This window comes from Hoplias malabaricus, chromosome 4 (assembly GCF_029633855.1).
Source record: "Hoplias malabaricus isolate fHopMal1 chromosome 4, fHopMal1.hap1, whole genome shotgun sequence".
Taxonomy (NCBI): domain Eukaryota; kingdom Metazoa; phylum Chordata; class Actinopteri; order Characiformes; family Erythrinidae; genus Hoplias; species Hoplias malabaricus.
In genome coordinates this window covers 43,088,023-43,108,915 of record NC_089803.1, presented here as the reverse complement: position 1 = coordinate 43,108,915, position 20,893 = coordinate 43,088,023, and the positions used below count along the sequence as shown (strand labels likewise).

At 36.8% G+C, this 20,893-nt stretch overlaps 1 protein-coding gene across 1 annotated transcript in view; it reads right to left on the bottom strand.

Annotated features, from left to right (window-relative positions):
• The window catches only part of LOC136695339 (lysine-specific demethylase RSBN1L-like), a 48,143-nt gene that overhangs the window by 16,691 nt on the left and 10,559 nt on the right, over positions 1 to 20,893 (bottom strand). The window contains exon 3 of the mRNA XM_066669373.1: positions 17,412 to 18,082. Coding sequence (XP_066525470.1) covers positions 17,412 to 18,082 — 671 coding nt within the window. The remainder of the gene's footprint in view (positions 1 to 17,411; positions 18,083 to 20,893) is intronic.

Below are 20,893 nucleotides of genomic sequence, written 5' to 3'. Positions count from 1 at the left end.
AGGTTAATAAGCTGAAAGAATACAGACACACACTGCAGGAGTGGGAATACATTAATAAGTTGTACCCAAGGAAGACAAATGCTTCATATCTGCACTGTCCCCAAAAAGTATCCATGTTTAGGAAAAATGCAGAAAATTTGCAAGATTTTGTGGTTCTTTTGTGGATCTTTAATAAAGAAAGAGTAAGAAAAAGTTGTGATGTAACTGCCAATAACTGCCATTAATAGGTGGCTTAATAATTTGCTCAATTATGAGTAAATAATGAGGGAAGCAGCACCTCCCACCCAAAAAGAGGAGACATATATATGTGTGTGTGTGTGTGGGTGGGTGTGTTTCAAAAAGAACATAATGGTGTAAGAATAAATCACTGCTTGCTGCTATATTTTGATTTTAATATTGTATTCAGTTATTTAACATTTTTAGTGATATTGCACAGGGGTGTACTCATTGTATACTGTATATTGACACGGCAAATTGTATCATTTATTTAACTAATATGCTTATGCTTTTTATGGGTACAGCTGGTTATGCATGAAACAAAATGAAAATTGAATGAATACCCACTACAGATCTGGGACCGTGTGTTTAGATGTGAAAAATCAGACATGGACTGCTCTGTATTATGTATGTATATATATATATATGTATGTATATATATATATATATATATATATATATATATATATATATATATATATATATATATATATATATATATATATATATATATATGTATGTATGTATGTATGTATGTATGCGTGTGTTTCAAAAAGAACATAATGGTGTAAACATTTTATTGTGTAATAAACGGTCCAAAATCTCTGCTGCACAGTAGCATAAACAGATACATAATTACCCTGCATAAGTTTAAAAAGACTGTCTGGCTTTGTGCCATGAAATAAGCATACAGTAGACTTCACCTTTACATTAACATCTTTTTTTTTTTTTATAGAAAAATTAACTTACAAGCACGATAAGTCATAGGTTCCAGAAAAAAACAAAAGAGAAAAGAATTAAAAAAAAATGTTTTATAGGTTTTCCTGGTATATATCAGTGAACTTCTTTCATTGCTGCACAGCACTGTCTGTATTGTCGTTTACATTTATAAATCAACTTTCTTTACTGGATCAAGATTATGGATTTTGCTAATGCATAAAGTAAATGACTAAATGATATATAAATCATTTAGCTTTGTTAAACTTGGAAAGGACCTGCTTCTGTGAAGTATCTGCATGCATGGAAACAAAGCCAAACCCTATGAATGAATCATGGGACTGCATGTAGCACTTCGAAACAACTGACAAAATATCTGATCATTTACAGCACTGTCAACTGCAACTGATTTATTTGTTAACCAGCACAGCTGCATGCTGCAGCAAAGCAGAAGAGTCTAATCCAGGGGACTGTTTGACATAAGAATTTTTCACATTGTCAAATACCTATGAAGATCCCTTTTCAGTTTGGCTCTGTTGTGTGTAAGGTTACATAACACTGCTTTGGCTACTTCAGTAAAAAATATCAGTGACAGATTGTGATCCAGAAAATGCAGTATTTGAAAAAGAAATCTCAGAAGGGTTAAATCAAACATAAATCCATTCAGGCAGTGCTCTCGAAGACAATTAATTAAAAATATGAATTAATGATAAAGTCCCAAAAAAATACTGACTGCCTAGAAAGCTACAAGAGGACTAAAAACATTATCCTGCATTTACAGTAGAGGGTCTCTCTGCTTTATTCATAATTTAAGACCAAGGCTGCAATTCTGGATGACTAGCAATAAATAAAACATCAGTGGCTGTTATTAAAATATAGCCTGTATGAAAGCAGTAATGACAAAGTATTGTGTACTCTGATGGTATTTATTACCAGATACTGAGACTGCCATGCACCTCTGACACCAACACTAAGAAATGTCCTATAATATAATCATTCTCCAACATAAGATGCAGACGAATCTATGTGTACATTAGTAAATATATCCACATTCAGTGAGGAGAAATGTGCAGTTATGGTATAATACATTTTATGCATATTAAATAAGCTTTGTACAAATGGATAACTATTTACTATTACTATATTACTATTTTCACACAGTTGCAAATATAGTCCAAATATATAATATTAATTTAAAGCACCTGCATTATAAACTGATTTCCCTCTACAGTCAGCTTCATACAGCATTACTGGATTTTCCCGAGTTCCTCAGCATTAGTCACTACACGCCTGCACAAACACACACAGGATCTTTCTCTGATAAAGATGCCCAGCAAAACATCTTTGCTTTTCCACTGGGCTGTCCTAAAGATAAGATCTATTTCATTTTAAATGTAAAGGAATGTGTTTTAACTTTTAACTGCTATAAAAGAAATTGTGAAAATGGTCTCATGTCAAAAAATCTGCTAAGTCTTAACAAATCCCAGTTCCTGAGTTCCACAATTACATCTGGATTTGGTTCAACTGGAGAGTGGAGCAAAAGAGGGTTGGGTCTAATTGTGCCTAGCACAAGAAAGGAGAGCCATAAATCGAGGCCTTTCATAAAATGATTTGATTTGCTAAAGGAAAAGATTGCCTTGCATCTAAAACATGCTGCCTTTTTCCTCTGGGATAACTGGATTGTAGTGGTCATAATGTGAGTAGTAGAATATGTACAAAACCACAAGGAGCCCATCTGACCACAACATGCTACATGACAACAATGCAGCCCACTAGTGGTGATGTCCAGGAACTGGCCCACAAACAAAATATTTGGCTCAATGCAGGCCAACAGATGACAATGTATTGGATAAAATAGAACAAGCTCTTCAAGAAAGGTCTGCTCAAACCAAATGCAGCAAAGCCACAGTAAACAAGTGCTACATGTTGAGTCTTGACAAAAAAGTGTGAGGGATATTAGAAAAAATGATTAATTACACTCAGTGTAGTAACCTACATGTGCTACCTGACTGCTACTTGAACATTTGTTCTGCTCACGTAGTTGAACAATAATACACGAGTGGGAAGCAATGTGAGACATTGCCACTGGTGTGCTGCGGTCGTCGCTGAGTGCCGTACGCCAGTGCCAATATCTCACCGTTATTGCACAAACTACGAGTGTATTACTGCGATTATTCATTCATTCATTATCTGTAACCGCTTATCCAGTTCAGGGTTGCGGTGGGTCCAGAGCCTACCTGGAATCATTGGGCGCAAGGCGGGAATACACCCTGGAGGGGGCACCAGTCCTTCACAGGGCAACACAGACACACACACACACACACTCACTCACTCACACCTACGGACACTTTGTAGTCGCCAATCTACCTAACAACGTGTGTTTATGGACTGTGCGAGGAAACCGGAGCACCCGGAGGAAACCCACGCGGACACGGGGAGAACACACCAACTCCTCACAGACAGTCACCCGGAGCGGGAATCAAACCCACAACCTCCAGACTACGACACTACCTGCTGTGCCACTGTGCCGCCCTTATTGCGATTCTATCACATTTAATTTCATTCAGTATTTTGGAGCATTGCTCCAGAGCCATGCTGCTGACCTGGTGAATGAGTTTCAAGTTAAACACAATCACAGAAACCACATAGATGTAGCAATTTACTTTTATTCCTTTCTGATTTTCTTTTGTTTACAAATTGAAAAGCAGATAGCGGTCCACTGCTCCATAACTCTTTACCATGTTCAAAATAAGGGGCCCGAACAGAAAACAAACCTGTTCCCCGTTGGGTGAAAAAGTCAAGGCACAGCTCAGTCTTGTAAGCACTGGTGTTGTCAGTAGGCTACATGTATTTTGCGGAGTGATACCTGAAGAGCTTTGGTCAGAGTGCAACTATCATGTAATATTGGCACTCCTGTAATGTCTCTCAGCCACATTGCAGGGTCAGAACTAACTGTGTTATTATAATAATTCTAAACAGATATCTCCAGTCCTAAAATATGATTGGTTTCAAACACGGCTCAGCCAATGTAAAATACACGATATACGCACACCTATGATCACCTCACAACATCTAAATTCCATATTTTCCAGGATCCACTGTCTTAAACCTTGATAGTGAGCAGCTTATAAAAAAATGGAAACTTTATATTATATATTAGTGGGTTAACAGTGAATGAATGGTGTGAAGAGATAGTTCAGATTAATATAATATTAATTAAACTCCAGATTAATATAAACAGCAGTCCTAAATCATTAAGAGGGTGTTTCGTTTAGTGTCTAACATTTCATGTTAGACTGCTTAGCTACCAGAGTTTACATTAGTGAAGGAATGATTATTACAAATACTACCCACATATGTGATTTATAAATTGAAAATGGACGTTCACTATCACAATGCCACTTATCCTACTCATCCTGTTTCTTGAGCTAAAGGCTGAAAACACAGCCCAGGACTAGCTCTATACGTCCTGCAGCTTCACCTTACATTTCTGGAGAGGTGCTCATTAGGCTACGGTGTAGGGTCTGGAGAAGTATGAATTGGGCTTAAGGGTCCTTTCAGAAAGAAGACAGAAATGTAAGTATTTCTACTCAACTAAAAAACCCTGAATATATGTGAGCATATTTAGTTCAATGGAGTAGTTATTTATCACGCTTATGTTGCTTAGTAACAGTGCTCGCCGTTAACACACTATGTGTGGTGGAATTTTTTATTGTGAATGTTTGTTAATGAATATATCCGCTTATTATTTGAACATTTGTGTATTTTATGTAGACTGCTATACTTTATAAAGCAATAAGCCACTCAAGAAGCTGTGCGTTACTGTGATTTTATTACAGGTAAGGTTGGTTTTGGCACAACACAGCCTCTCGTAGCTTAATGCTTTAACATAGCATTCGCGGTTAAAAATAATTGCAAAGTATTACAGAATTGTTACATTATGCCATGTATTATCACAGCAAAAACAAAGTATAAAATACACACTAAATATCTTTCTTGAAAATAAAAATTCTCAGGAATTTGCAATAAATTAAGTATTGCACAATCTACATATTTACCTAATGTTAACACAGATTTTACCAAGTCTGAATCTGGAATGTAGGCCAACTGATAACTCCTCAAGACCTTTCATGCAAGGCAGGGTTCAATTACCTAATAGAAACATCTCATTTTACACTTGGAGTCAAGTGAGCTTAGCGATCATTAAGCATCATTTCCCACAACAAAGTGAGTGTTTCCAATAGATTCTCTCTCTTCGGGTCTACTAAAATTATGCACGTGTCAGAGGCTGAAGGCCTTGTGGGATTTTAACTGTCAGTTTAAAAATAAAGTGTACTTTTCCTGATTAACTCCAGTATGACAACTTGAGCTTAGTCTTATATCACTAAGACATTTTAAGGCAAAAGTGGAATTTCTTTCCCCCCTTACACATTACTTCTAAATATTCTGAAATGTTTTCAGTTTCACATAGCTATAAGCATAAGGCTGTGGTTTATAGTTGGCATTTTAACTGATGAGTAGTTAAAATTTTTTAGTGACCGTAAATAAAAAAAAATAGTTATTTATCACTATTATCACTCCATATTTACCAAATATTTTACCTACATTTGAACGTGTATTATTTGAGCCCATAGTAATGGTTTTATAATCATCCTTAGAAAACCTCTACATGTCTGCTAGCATTATGATTCACGTGTTTAAAGAAAAGAAAAGAAAAAAAGGCTTTTCTTTTAGCTGGATAAGCACTGCATGTGTGAGCAACTCTAATCTTAAAGCTCGAGTGGCCAGCACACTGTCTAGGCGGGTCTGCTTTCACGCATTGTAAAGATTATCGAATTTCACACTCCACAGTTCCCAGATCTGTAATTTGGTAGTGAACCAGAACAAAAGATGCTGTTCTAAAGCAGGCACACATAGGTGCCCCTTGCTGAGCTCTGAACACAGTGCACAAGTATTTGCAGACTAACAGCAACAGAAGACTAAACACGCAGTTCATTAAAAAGCATTATAGCCGGAAAAAAGGCGACACAGTGCATCTTTTTATAGAGAGAAAAAGTCAGCAAAACATAACTCAGCTTGGCATTTCAGAGTCTGTGTTGAACATGAGAGGCTCCAAAGGCTGCATTTCCGCTGCTCTGATAACAGACTAATAAGAACAAATGGTTACTGGTAGGCCTTGCACATCCTGCCTCCACTCTGAAAAAAGTGTTTTTAGTTCAAGGTGTACTTCTGTGATGAATATAACAAATCAGAATAGTTACATAGTTGCTAAAGAATGCTGACCTGAAATAAAAGAGCAGAGACAGAGGGCAGGTGAATTTTGGCTACTTGTGATTATAAAATACGACACTAAACCACTCAAAGGATAAGCCAATTATAATCATGTAGCATCAAAAGCATTAGACTGACTGGTTCCATATAAAAATAAACAATGTCATTTAACCACCCCTTTCATTAACTAGGGCAAAGCTCCCCAATCCCCATCCTGGAAGAACCTGCTAAACATCCCCATGTAACACAAAACCACATGACAGGTCTATGAAAATGCACTATATTTATTAAAAAAGAAAAAAAAAGAAAAATGCAGCCACAAAGTTCTTTTCACAATACAGACACCAACTGTTGTAGAAATTTTTTTTATAATTTTTTTTTTAGAACAGCCAAATGTTAAAAGTGACAACAGGACAAAGATCAAGTATAAAATAATACTAAAACAAAGACAACAGCAAAAATAAGAAGGTATCAGGGTAGTGTTGCAGTCACACAGTTCCAGGAACCTGGAGGTTGGGTGTTCAAGTCCCACTCCAGGTGACTGTGAGGAGTTTGATGTGTTCTCCCTGTGTACGCACGAATGTACTCCCACAGTCCAAAAACACACAAAAATGTGGATTGGTGACTCAAAGGTGTCAGTAGACGTGAATGTGTGCGTGTGTGTTGCCCTGTGAAGGATTGGCATCCCCTCCAGAGTGTGTTCCTGCCTTGCGCCCAATGATTCCAGGTAGGCTCCAGATCCACAGCGACCCTGAACTGCATTAGCGGTTACGGACAATGAATGAATGTTTACAACAGAAATTTTAAAAGCTGATTTGGTGATTGAAATGAAGTCAGCCCAAAGACTGTATCTGTTTTAGGGACTTTCAACATGGTCAGAAGGGCAGCTTGAGTGTTATAAGTCAAAATGTAACTGAGGATAGAAATAGGGGCAATATTTACCTGGGGGAAAAAAAAAATAAAACATAAAAATGTATAAAATACAACATTTCTTATACTATAGGAAATGAGAGAAAGTTTCGAGCCAGTTCCATGTGGTGCTTTGCATCTAAATTCATGAACGGATGTGATTTGCTTTAAAGTAAATACTGGACAAAAATATATTTAGCCTTTTCCACCAAAAGTTGTTCTCAGCTGGCACCAAAGAATAGTACATACTTCTATGCTAACTGTGACAACTTTAATTGACATGTCAAGCTTTAAAAAAACCCAGAACGAGCTCAGAGCCTCAAAAAAAGCATTACAGCACAGTGGAGCTAGACAGGGTCATTTATAGCAGGATATATATATAAAAAAAATAAAAGCAAATAGCAACCGGCTCAGTAGGACAGATCCAAACTCAGCAAAATGTACGCATCTGTATCATATATCACTCTGATCTGACCCTGCTGTAGAGTGGAAAAACCAGGACTCTGTCCTGACTCTACCGCTTTTGCGCTGGTGCTGAATTCAGCCACAGCACCTCTGAAACCAAGCAAATCTGCAACGGCTTTCACTGATGATGCAACCTTAATCCCCATCAAAAACTGCTGAAACGTGGACCAGTTCCCTGGTGAGCACCAAGGTTCCAAGAATCCAGAATGGAACTGGTTCAAGGACCAAGGTTCTTTTGTGACAAAAAGGCTATAAAATATGCAAGTATGCAAGCTCTATCATGCTCCATCCAATTGTTATTTATTTTTTTGTAAGTTGTAGAGCAAATACGTCAATCAAAATTCCTAACTTAATAATAAATTAATAATGCACAGTTCAAACTCACAAAGACACTGGACACATTAAGTGCAGTAATACACAATTATGAAAGGGTGAAAAAAATGTTCCAGGATATTGCTAAGATCACCTTTGAGTGTGTGCGTATGCGTGCAAAGCTTGCTAAACCAGAAGGACATGTTTTGCACACTGCTTTTCAAGGTCAGAATCTCTCTGTCTCTCTCCCTCTCTCTCTGAGCTGTGAGCAGTTTCTCCCAGGGGAGCAACGCCTCTTTGTACTCCACTGCTCTCATTCTCTCGCTCCCTCCCTGTGTCTCAACCTCTCCTTTCCCCCCATCCTGCTTCCTTCTCTTGTTCCTCATCTTGCTGAGCCAGTAATCCTGTCTTCTTTCCACAGGCACACAGCTTACATATTTACAGCCAGCAGTGCTATCACATAGGTGAACATGTATGTGCCTAAGTTTGTTCCTGTAAATGCACTTCCAAATGCTGGGGATGAGAGACGTGATCATGCCAGGTTATACACTATCTTACATGTCATGTGTAAAACAAAAAAATTCTACTGAGTATAGGATGTACAAACACGGAAATTAACAAAACACCCACTGAGGACTTTAAGAGATTCTTTCACTCCTCTTGAGCATTCACTCCAAGTATTTGTCTGCGAATTCCATTGGTTCTGGTCTTACTCTATAAAATTGAGGTTCATAGCGGTTTGATACTTTCCAGACACTGTTTAATCCTCTAAATACAGGAGATGAAAACAGTTCTCATATGCTTTAAACAATCACACAGACTGGCAGTAACTATTAAATACAGCTGTGAAAATAAGTGAAATAAAGCTCTGTAAAACCTGAATAATGCCAGTAATGACATGAAAATATGAAAATCTCCAAAAGGCACCAATTCCTGGGAATTTCAGACCAATAAAATCATCTTCTGTGTGCTTATTAACTGAAGCCAATACCAATGTAATGCTTTGACATTTAGACATTTGTGATGCATTTTTGATAAACTTGAATTTACATAATACAGTAACAACATTTACTCCTATAGGAATAAACTGCAGGCATTTAAGCACACTAGGCAAGTTGTCTCAAATTCAGCAGGGCTATCATTCAAGGGTTCTTTGTCACTCTGACATTTCCCGTACATTCTGAGACTGTATTTGAAGGAGTAACTGTAATCATTATAATTGATTCTATCCACAAAGACAGAATGAAAAGCAAGAAGAAGAAAAAAAGAAACAGAACAAATGTACAGTATAAGGATGTGTTGAATCCTTTGATGAATTACACAAGTAATGAAGAGAACAGGACAAAATGACAAAGACAGGTGGATGAGCTAAATTACCCGCCCCCTTATTTATTTATTTATTATTATTTTAACCAAAGCCTATGAATCATTAATTGCATAAAGTAAAAAAAATAGACATAATGACTTTTTCAATGTACACTTTGTCTATTTAAATTAAAAGCAACTTGACCAAACAAACTTTAAAAAATGAGTACTGAAGAATGCTTTATGTTTACTGCTGTACTGTGTTAAATGGATTAAGCATTGGCGGGGTGGGGTTTCATTAATTTTATCTGATCTGGGACATGCAAAAACTTGCTCTCCAGTCTGTTCTATTCTATATGCCAACTTTGGCTTCACTTGTCATGAACCACAGAGAAGCTGCTTTAGTGCATAACTATGATCTATAAACCCCATGATATTAGCCTCATTATGATACCAAACCCTGTGATATTATATGTAATATATTATATATCAATATTTATAACATTAAAACACATCCTTGAACCATTATGTGATGCTTAAATAAAAACGTCAGGATAAATAAAAAAGTGTGTCAGGAGAGAGTTACAGCTGAGACAGCTGACTGAGGGATTTTCCTTTTGACAGCATTTTTGTGGTCACACTGTCTTAATTATGAGCAGAAAAGAAAAGTTAAAAACAGAGCAGTCCTCTGGGCAGATGGCGCCATCTGCATTCTCCAGATGGATGCATGGGGTTCCACTACCACATCTTTATTCTTTCTTTGCTTCTATTTTTCAGTTCTGCAGGCTAAAGGGTGAATACCTCTCGTTCCAGCCAGAGGGCCTTCTGAAAACAGCTGCATGGAGAGGTAAGAGAGAACGACCATGTGAGACAAAGCGTGCAAGATAGAGCCAGGGAGATTAGTGAAACTGAAAAGCACTTGGCCAGTAGGCTCATATTCCAGGAAAAGAATATCCCCCTAACATATAAAATCACACAGGGACCACCTTCATGAGGTGTGGGAGTCTGTGTCTAGGTCACTGTTGAATTCCACTAGACACTGACCAAGGATGAGACAAAAGGGAACTCAATTTGAATTTTCAACAAAATTATTTCATTCAGTGCAGCCTGCAAATTCTTCATCAAAAAAGGGTCACAGTGACATTAGTAATAACAAGCCATGTAAAGAAGTGGGTCCCCCACCCCCTTTGTTGAAACATTTACATTCCACATCAGACTTTACTACGATATAATAGTACTGCTAAAAAAAAAAAAAAATCATATTTGACCAACACAAAATGCTGACCAAATCGCTGTTATGAGGCTAATGGCATAATTCACTTAGGCTCAGAGTTTAAGGTTGATTTTTGTATGACAGATATCACAGTCTAACCACTAACTTTCAGAGTATGAGCACAAATCTTTATTCTGAACTTCAGGTTCAAATTACACACACACACACACACACACACACATTAAGGCAGAACAGTAGGTTTGGGTAAAAAGCAGATTGTAACTTGCTCATGGTTGAGGCTGAACTTGCCTGTAAGTTTTTATTCACTGTTTGAATTACCACAGAATCTCAACTGCAACTCAAGTTTAGTTTTGTAGCACTCTCTGTATGTGTACACTTTTATGCAAAATTTGCCATCTTTCCCTGAATTTTGAGTCTGTTCCCTCTTAAGTAATGCTGCATCTCTTGGGACATTAGGCTAGAGAAAGAAGCAGAATTCTATGAAACAACAAATATAAGTCAGTATTACCCAACTATGGAGGAGTAACAGAACAACATCCTCATCACTTTTCGTGCCCTTTAACTGTGCAGAGGTCTCTACACCATCCAAACGGCTTCAGATGCGTTTTCTTGGCCATCTCTCCTTGACAATGAGGCTGTGTTTAAAACCCAAACCCAAGAAGTAGTTTAAAATTACGGTGTTAATAAATGAATCACATTAGACAGGTTTTAATTTAGCTGCAATATCTGTATAATATATAGCATTATCTGTACATATTACCAGGACACCGGTACACCTACAGTGCTCACCTAAATAATTTCCACTTTGAAGATATTGAAGCTGAAAGCAGGCAGTGTTTAAACAATGATTCCCTTTAAACTCTACACCTTCCTCCCTCAGAATAGTAGAGTGTATTCTGGTCATTTCAGACACAGCCTGGGTTTAGTTCAACCCTACTCTTTTGTGCACAAGCAAAAACAACCCCAAACCACTTTGTTTGTTTCCCCATTTACAGAGCTATGGCTGAGTATGAACACCGGATATTTTTCCAGAGCACAAAGAGACCTGAGAGCTATGAAACTATCAGTGAGATATGTACTGGATTAAAAATTTTAAACAGCACCTTTAATTTCTTATTGTAAACATTCATTTTCTATGCCTAAATGCCAGCAAACACCTGCTGACTGATTTTTCCGCCTTTTTCTCCCACTCTGCTTGTCATCTTCCTGCAGCACTCAGTTAAAGATATGATAGCTAGTAAACAGGGCCAGATGTTTCTCTCTAAAAGCTTTCCAACATTGACTCCTACAGATATCACATTATTATCTACGCTATATTACTGCCACATTAACTGAGTAACATCTCACAAATATAATAAATGCCAAGCTTTAGTTTAAAAAAGGGAGAAACACTTTATTCTAAGTATTACATTGCACTGCCTGTCTTCAAAATGAAAACTAATCTAAAAGAACTCAAATGGCTAAAATAAAACTGATTGAAATTGTTTTTTTGTTTTACTATAGGCTATTTAAATAAAAGCAAATTGTATACACTGAAAAACTTCTGAAAACAAACAAATCTATTAACTGAATATAATAAATAAAAACTGAATCTGGTCTTGAAAAAGATTAATTGTGGGAATCCATTTCTACAGTGTACAAGATACAGACAATTTATAATGTCTGCTCCTGCTCCAAACAGCAATATAGAAATAGAATACAGCACTAAAAACCTTTCCACTGGACTGCACACAATATGCAGAATAAAGCAAAACAGTAGCTGGAAAAAAGTCTTTGCTATGACAGTAACGCCATCTGTAGCCGCAGCTTCTCAAATAAATTAGTAAGTGACATGTCAGTGAAAATTATAATCAGGATATAAAGAATTTATTTCAATCTATTATAACATTCAATAACAGTGAAAATGTGATTTTCTGACACAAACTGTATACATTATTTTATATATAAAATTTATTTTTGTATTATATTTGGGAATTCAGTTGCTAAATTTAAGTTTTGACCAAGGACTTTCATTTGGTGCATCACTAGTAACAATTTTAGTACACAGTATTACTATTTTAGTAAACAAATGCATTAGTTGGCTCCACAGGGATCATCATTATTGAAACAACAATTTTGCAAGTCTTATAAACAAGGTAAATTTCTAAACTGCATATGCATACCTGGAAAACTGTTAATAATAATTATTTACAAAGTAGATTAAGAAGGGAAAAAAAACCTATAAATGACACCACATGCTGTTTTGCCTACAGCCTTATTCATCAAAGTTACATAAAAACAAGTGCAGACTTGATCGTGCTAAATGACATAACTCATCTTATTCAAAGACCTTTCATACTACATGGACTAACAATGCCTTATTTATGTTTTATAACCTAAAGCACACCAATTCATGCACATACCCCAATGGCTATACTTGAAGGACAAGTTAAATGCACTGCTCACCCCTACTGCTAAAATATAATACTGTTAATATTATATCAACTAGAAAATTCCAATATGAAGCAAGTAAGTGTTATTTATTAACGGGTGTAATAAGACGTGAATGTTTAGTGTAATTTTTTTTTTAAATAACACATTTAACAGCAGCTTTTTAATATCAGCACATTAAAAATAATATCCATTTTGTACTAGACTGCTACGTGCACACATTATTAGTAATAGTTTTTATATGTTTGTTTTTCGTAATGGCATTAAAAATTATAATCATAATTTTTTTTACTATTACTGACATGCAAATCAAGCTTATTTATTCATTTACTTTTTACATTGTTTGGCTTGTATTCAACTTACCCTGTAATTGTGCCAGGCTAGACACTGATTGTAGCTCAATTTAGTCAAATTTGGCAAAACAAAAATTACAAATAAATAAGTAAATAAATTAAAAATTGATATGCCACCCCCAGGAGAACTCAAGAGGCCGTATTAATAACTCCCCAAAGTACACAATATTCCACAACATAGTAGTTTTAGAGCACAGCCCACTAAAAGCCTGCTGAATGTGGACAAAGGCTCTGCTTTCATAAAATAAAATTTCACAGTATGAGGAGAGGACTGGAGTGAAACAGATGCACCAGATCACTTCCAGGGTCTGTTTATAATTCAGATGTTTGGTGTCAATGAGTGAGAGAAAATCTAAGCCCTAGAATCTACATTACAACAAGAACTTGGAAAAGAAAGAGACAGACTTTTTATACAGTAGTAAAAAGCCTAAGGAAATTGTGTGGTGAAGAGAGGTCTGGCCATCATCTGCTGAACTTCAAAACGTTGCATTTTCACGTTTCTTCTCACTTCCTTTTTCCCCCTCCCCCTCTCCAACTCCCTCCATTTTCAGGGATAAAAACAAGCGTTGCTAGGAAACAACACAGATTCCCCGGGTTTTGTGAAGGCACAAACTTGAGGCAAAGACAGTGAGAAAAAGATTGAGAGAAGAAGAAAAAAAAATTATAATAATCCACACAAACACACAGAAAGCCTAAATCCTCCTAATGAATGCATATTTAAACCCCTTTCTTCCCAACTGACTATGGATGCATTACAGCAGTACACTGACCATGAGCTTAGACTAGTTGCCTGTGCTGCATGTTTTCTGACTGCCAGAACTGCCATGCCCACAGACAACAGGGATCATATTCACTCACATGCCAAAGCCCAGTGCTGTGCATCAAATGCATGCATCTACAAAAACACACACGTTGAGTAATATTCCAGAGGTGCATTATAACCCATTTACCCGGATTTTAAATTTTTAAACTGTTAAGAGTACCTTAATACATCAGGTACATTTCTAAAAAAGAATGTATGACTCAAACCTAGCTTTTTCGACTGTGTAGCTTTGTGTGGCGGTCAGGTGGTGTGAGAGGAGGGATAAAAGCACTGTGGGACATTTTAAAGCCACTGAATGACATCACTAGAGTCATATCCAGGCTATAAATGCCTAGAAGGCTGACTCATCCGCTGATGCTTTACATCACTGGAGCATGAACACCACACACAATTACACTCAATATAAACACGTTCAGCAATGCTGCACGAGTTCTGCAATTCTAGCACCAAAGTGTGACCAGAAACATTTTATAAATCATGTATTTCCAGCAAATTTATTGCAACGTTTCATGCAATACTTAACTGCATACAAAAAGTGCAAGAATTACAACTGATTAAGTTAAACTTATGCAGAAAAACTTTGCTGTGTTTGCATGTAAATTATTTGTAGAACACAAAGTGACATTGCTAGTGTAATTTAATAATCTGTGAAAATCATCAGCGTAGATCAATGTAAATATGCTACAGAATGCACATACGTTTTGCCCATAAGCAAAACACCAATAATAAATTTTATTTTTTGGCATACATATGATTAATACAATTTGGAATTTTTACTAAAGTTATTTGCACAAAATTGTATTAATCAAATAATAATAATAAAAAAATAATAAATCAACTGCACATTTCCCTGTGTGCTGAGGGGCGTTTGCAATTTTTTGGTGAAAAATAATCTAGAACAAAACCCCAATTCTACCTGTGAACCCAAATCCTGTGCTACTGTTCTAATCACTGCTAATTACAAGAGCTTTTCTGCTACCAACTCATCACTATGCCATCCACAGACCAATCAACGGTCCAGAGTTCTCAAGGAATGACAATCAAGATTTTTTTGTATGTAGCATTCTCAATGATGTAAATGTCTCTTGATCACCATCATATACATTAAAATTAAACCCAATGTAATTGATCTGTAGATCTAAATTTAATTCTTAGATTATTAATATTTGGCAGCACGTCTTATAGCATTCTATTTTTTCAGTGATTATTTAGAGTTAACACAATTTGAGCAACAAATACACACAGAAACAGACGTGCACAGGAGTGTCTGCTTGGAGCGGTGACATACTGCTAGGCTGGCAATTCATGGAGGTCAAGTTTCTATTAATGACTCAGAGCAGAGGAACAAGTGTGTGTATGAAACTACTGGGAAAGCACTAATGTGCGGTGTAGGGACTGGACTTGTGGTGAACTGCCTGTATTTCAGACCGTGCCATTCTGTAGGAGCTGATGATAGGATTTTCCTGATCAATATTAAACACTCGGAGTTCAAGTGGACATCAAGTTACAGGCAAATTTTTAAAGGTTTTCTGTGGCCATCTTCGAAGAATAAATACATTATTAAACACCACTTTAGCCCACTTAAAACCAAAATATGGAAAATAGAGCAGGAATACATATTTAATAGTATTTAACAGGTTCAAATATTTCAAAAATATGCAAACTATACTATCATTCTGTAGAGAAACAAACATTTATCAAACCAAATACACGCGTCTCTCACTAGTAGCACACAGTGCCAGCTCCGTGCAGACTTACACCACAGCTGAAGTTTACTTCTGCTTCTAACGTTTAGTTCCACATTAAATGATGTCATAGTTATATTATTAATTTCTTTCAGATACATTTAGATTTTAATTTTTGTAGACATTTTGTGATTTTGCAGTTTCCGTGTGGTTAGACACAAGTGTCCATTTTAACTCAAGACGCAGCTTAAAGCAAATTTTCTCCTACATTAGGGTTGGTAGTTACTTACCTACCATGGGAATAAATCTGATATGGCTCAATCTAATAATTTCATAATAAAGACAGGTTTTAAAACTTTTCTTGAACTGTGCTTTCCTGATATTTCATAAATTATGACAGATGTGATGTAGAGATGAAGGACGTACATTTACTGAAACTTATTTTGTTTACTTTAAAGCTTCACATTTGTTCACATACACACTATGTCTATAAATCAAAATCCATCTTTCCTTTTTCCAAACAGAAATTATTATTTTCCTTGCAATATTACTTAATGCAAACATTAAATAAACGTAACACTGCAGTCTGACATGTGACACAATATTCAACACATACAGAGTAAATGTTCCTGAGTTTACTCAGAAGAACTGTATGTGTGAACGTGACCACTAGCAACATTCTTAAAAGACTTTAGCTTGGTTGCACCCTAGTAAAGATTGTGGGTAAAGTTTGGGAAATGTTCTGGAAATTTCTAATGCGGACACCTAAAATGCGTTTCATTTCCCGCTGCTAGAGGGCATCTGACGCAGAAAATCTCCCGCTTTGAGCTGCATGTGCGAAAGACTGCTCCGGGGCATCTCTAGACCCAATACTCCGGAGTTTCTAGAAATTCTCTGGAGATCATGTGTGAAAGAGGCATATGAGGTCTGTTGCTGACAGAACTAAAGGGAACAAATTAAAACAAAATGATCACTAACTGAATTTGTGGCACTTATTTTAGTTTTGTTTGGCTTACTCCAAAAGCTTGGCTGGGTGGTGAACTTTTCTTTTTTTCGCTGCTAAATCAATGTGAAACGTCTCAGGGTTACACCTCTCTAGTCCAGGATCAATAATCTTCTGGTGGCTATTCGGAAAGACAAAATGAGCTTCCTGAGATAGAGAAATAAATGTTGATGGTTGCAAGTCTGTGCCACAGCAGCAATCACCTTTAGATAGATATAAGGGAGGTCTCTACACTGCCAGGAACTGGATTAAAATTTGCATTACACTATAGATCTAAATGTCAAATGAATGTGAAAATATTTGAATTTTATAGGGTACTTGCTTTTTTGGTCTATGTGGCAAACTCTGTAGTCCTGGGAAACCACTGGTATTTGATTATAACACACGGCCAAAACTCTCCTCTCCGTACAAGAACTACAGATTAGATTTCAGTATAAGAAAAGAAAAATTATCTACCTCCCGTTCTGCATGGAGCATTCATCCTGATAGTGAAGCTGACAATTATGAGACTGTTTTCAAGACGAAGTCAGCCGTTCAGTTAGGATTACAACTAACAACTGCAACTAAGCCCCAAACCTTATCATAGACGGCTGATCTGGATGCTCTGAAAAACCTTTTTCATGCTACTGGCGTCAGTGCTGATATGGTGATACACACGCTTAAATACCCATAGATGAGTCTGACTCACCTGAGCATGAAAGTTTGCCATAGTAGTTGTCTCGATGTCCTTCTTCCCCAAGATCTCCATTTTGACAGGCGAGTTGGGGAACTTAAAGGAGAAATATTCCAGGAAGTCAGGGAGGTAGGAAGCAGCTCCGTGGATGATGCCCATGACATAGTGTGCTGCGCCATCCTTGTCTTCGCAGAATGCTAACGTGACAAACTCCTGCGCAAACCTTTGCATCTCCTCTGGAGAAAGGACAGAGAGCTCCCGGCTGTATGCGTGCAGCACCAGAGCACCGCCGTTAGGCTGCTGCTCCACGTGGACAAATCGACCAAATTCCAGACCCTCCAGCCCTGGTAGCCTGGAGTGCACGTGGGAAGCTTTTGTGGAGCCAGTGTCCACAGCTTCAGAATTGGACGTAGAGCTGCAATTCTTGTCCTGCTTGGCACTGACAGTTGAGGGGGAGAGGGAAAGGGCATTAGACACTGGAAGCGGAGATTTGAATTCTGCTTCAGTTTCAGACAGCAGGCCTGGAAAGTCTGGGGTAAGCAGGGCCGAACACAGTGTCTGGCTTGACTTGCTGTACATCTTGGGACGCTTCCTTTTCTCTCCTTCTTTGTGTTTCTTTTTCTTTTTCTTCTTCACTTTTTTAAGCAACAACTCCTCCGAGTTGGCTTTCGGTTTTTCCATGTCACCTAGAAAAGGAGCAGAAATTGAAATCAAAAACTTTCATATTGATTTTCACCCAAGACAAAATAACACATTATAATCCCAAGGATAAAAGTGTGTGTACCGTTAAAACCAAACTTTAAATTAATGTCTAAATATTACCACAGCATATATCCTAGTAAAAAATTACAAAATGCCATTAAGCTTCAACTTCCAACAATTATAAAATGCCAGAAGGATTGCTAACAAGGATAAAGATGCTGGTAAGCATTAGTTTACACAGCACGATAACAGCTCTCAGCAAAGATCTAGTTGGACTGTAGTTAGCTTCAACATCCTGGATGCCTTTTGCTTCCTGGAGTAAAATTATTCTCCTAGCGCTTTCCCTTTAACAACACAGCCAAAGGCTCAATATGACAAGACATTCATGTGGTTTTCAAAACAGTCCATTTAACACGGTGTTCACACAAAATAGAAAATAAATATAATATTATGCAATCTGCAACAGCTCCAGAGAACAGTAGTGGCACAATTGAGTGTCATTACATATTCTAATGTAACTTGGTAAGAAGTTATTGTATTTTCTTATGCACCTTTGGTACAAAAAGAACTTGAACTAGCAGGTGGTGGTGGCTGAACAGTTCAGCAATTAGTTCTGGTGTAGTATAATCTAAGGGGACAAACCTGGTTACATCTGATCATTTCCCAACATTCACTCAGATAATAATGTCACATCTGCAGAGTGTGAACATGAACGTTGTAGAACTGTGAAGAAGTGTCAGAGGTGTAAAAATGATCTGTGTTAGCAGATCCATCTATGAAATATGATCATGCAGGGACTCCACAAACCATTTTTTTCAACAGACTGAAATTCACAGAGATACATATCAGGACAAAAAAAACGCAACACATTCTCTAATTAAGATTTAAATACACATGATTAGTGAAGAATCCACATATAGTTTGCTACCTTACATTTTCTGAACCTGAAAAAAATATTGGTAAAGGCTTAGAGCTGAATCTTGTATGCCATCACATGCCAAATCTGGTCTGGGACAAAAATAGCAAACTCTAAACATCAACACAGAAGACACATCTATTAACGCAAGTATCAAACAACAGTCAAAGCAAAAAAGGCTTCGGTTAGCGCTGAGACAGAATGTATATACAGTTTATAGCAAGCTGCTTTAGAGAATTGTGCTTTTCTGTCACATGGCTGCATGACTGACACACCGTGTGGGATTTCTCTCAAACAAAACGGTTTTAAATAATTTTCTATCCGCACCTGTGCCAAACATTTAAATTATTTATTTCTTTGACAATTCTTTGTCACTAGTGAGACTGACAGGTTAAATGCTCAAAATTGCTAGTCAGTCTAATAATTTCAATTGTTTGTTTTGAAATGTAAACGACGGTGTGCATTCTAGCTCCTCTAACAAGGAGATGAAACTTATCTAGGCTATGTTTAACACATGAATATGAAAAGGTGATTTTAGCAGTCTGATCATTTCCTCATTCATTTGAACCAGCAGCAGCAAAGAAAAACTTTGGCCGTGTTAATCTATTTCCTGGTTTCTATGGCTGTGTTCATGCAGCTAAACCAAATCCAAATTTTATGTCAAAATCAATTTAAGCAAGGTAGATTTCTAAAGTCATTCATAGATCTGGCACTTCTTTCCTCCCTGTAAAATAGTTTTTATACAACAACGCAATTTGTACCATGTTCAATTCATCCACATTACTCATTCACAATTAATATCCATAGCAACACAATGTGATATTAGCAGCATTAACAATGTCATCCTACTGTAATTGTGCTTTTTTGTGTTGTATTTACTAGAAGATTACATATCAAAATAATTAAAATAAAATAACTAAAAATCTATGCAATAGTACAAAAGCAAATATACAACAATACAGTTAATACTTAAACAATAATTATCTATTACTATTAAAACAGGAAAATTCTAATGCTTTCATATTTGTATTTAATACTACTACTACTAATAATAATAATACATTACAAAATTAATAAGGCAACTGTTGTGCTTCAAAGAGGAAAACGCCACACCTGAAGCAGTATCTAAATACTTTATTACAATTTGAGATGTACATTTACTTACAGGTTGAACTTAACATTTCTCCATTAATAACAGAATTGAAAACTTAAATATATTACTACATATGACAGCAATAAGCATAATCACCTAGCCCTGCAAGAATGAGAAAGAGTTGGATAGTTGTTTTACAACGTGATAGCTGCTAATCCTGCCCTCTTCAGCACCCCTCCCCCTATCAGCACTGTTCACAACTGGGACAGCAGTGGAGACGATTAGTTAAACAGTCACAGCTCGTACACAGCCGTGTCACATACAAAGGGACATATGAACACTGTACAGCACCTGACCGCTACAGGAAGTAGCGAGCAAGCATAAAACACTGAAAGTAACAGCCTAAGTTAAATCCCCACCTAAATGTAAGAAAGCAATTTTGGCAGAGGAATACCACCTTTTCAGGCAGACCTAGCCCAAACGAAATCTTAAATTTAAAGACGGCATTAATGATTTTCATGTCTCTTGCCAAACACTAAACCGACAGATTGGCTATTAGCTCACATGCTGCTTACTCCTGCCAAGCTAATCTTAACCAAGCTAAGGTGCAGATAAGTATTATAGTTTAAGCCTGCTCATACAAAAACACAGTGCAAGTGTCTCTCTGAGATAATACAGTCATCTATCCATAACATCTATAACAGAACAATGATAAAAAAAATAAAATACAGTAGCAAACAGGGGACGCTAACCCTAACCCATTAGAACAGTTATTAAGAGCATTTT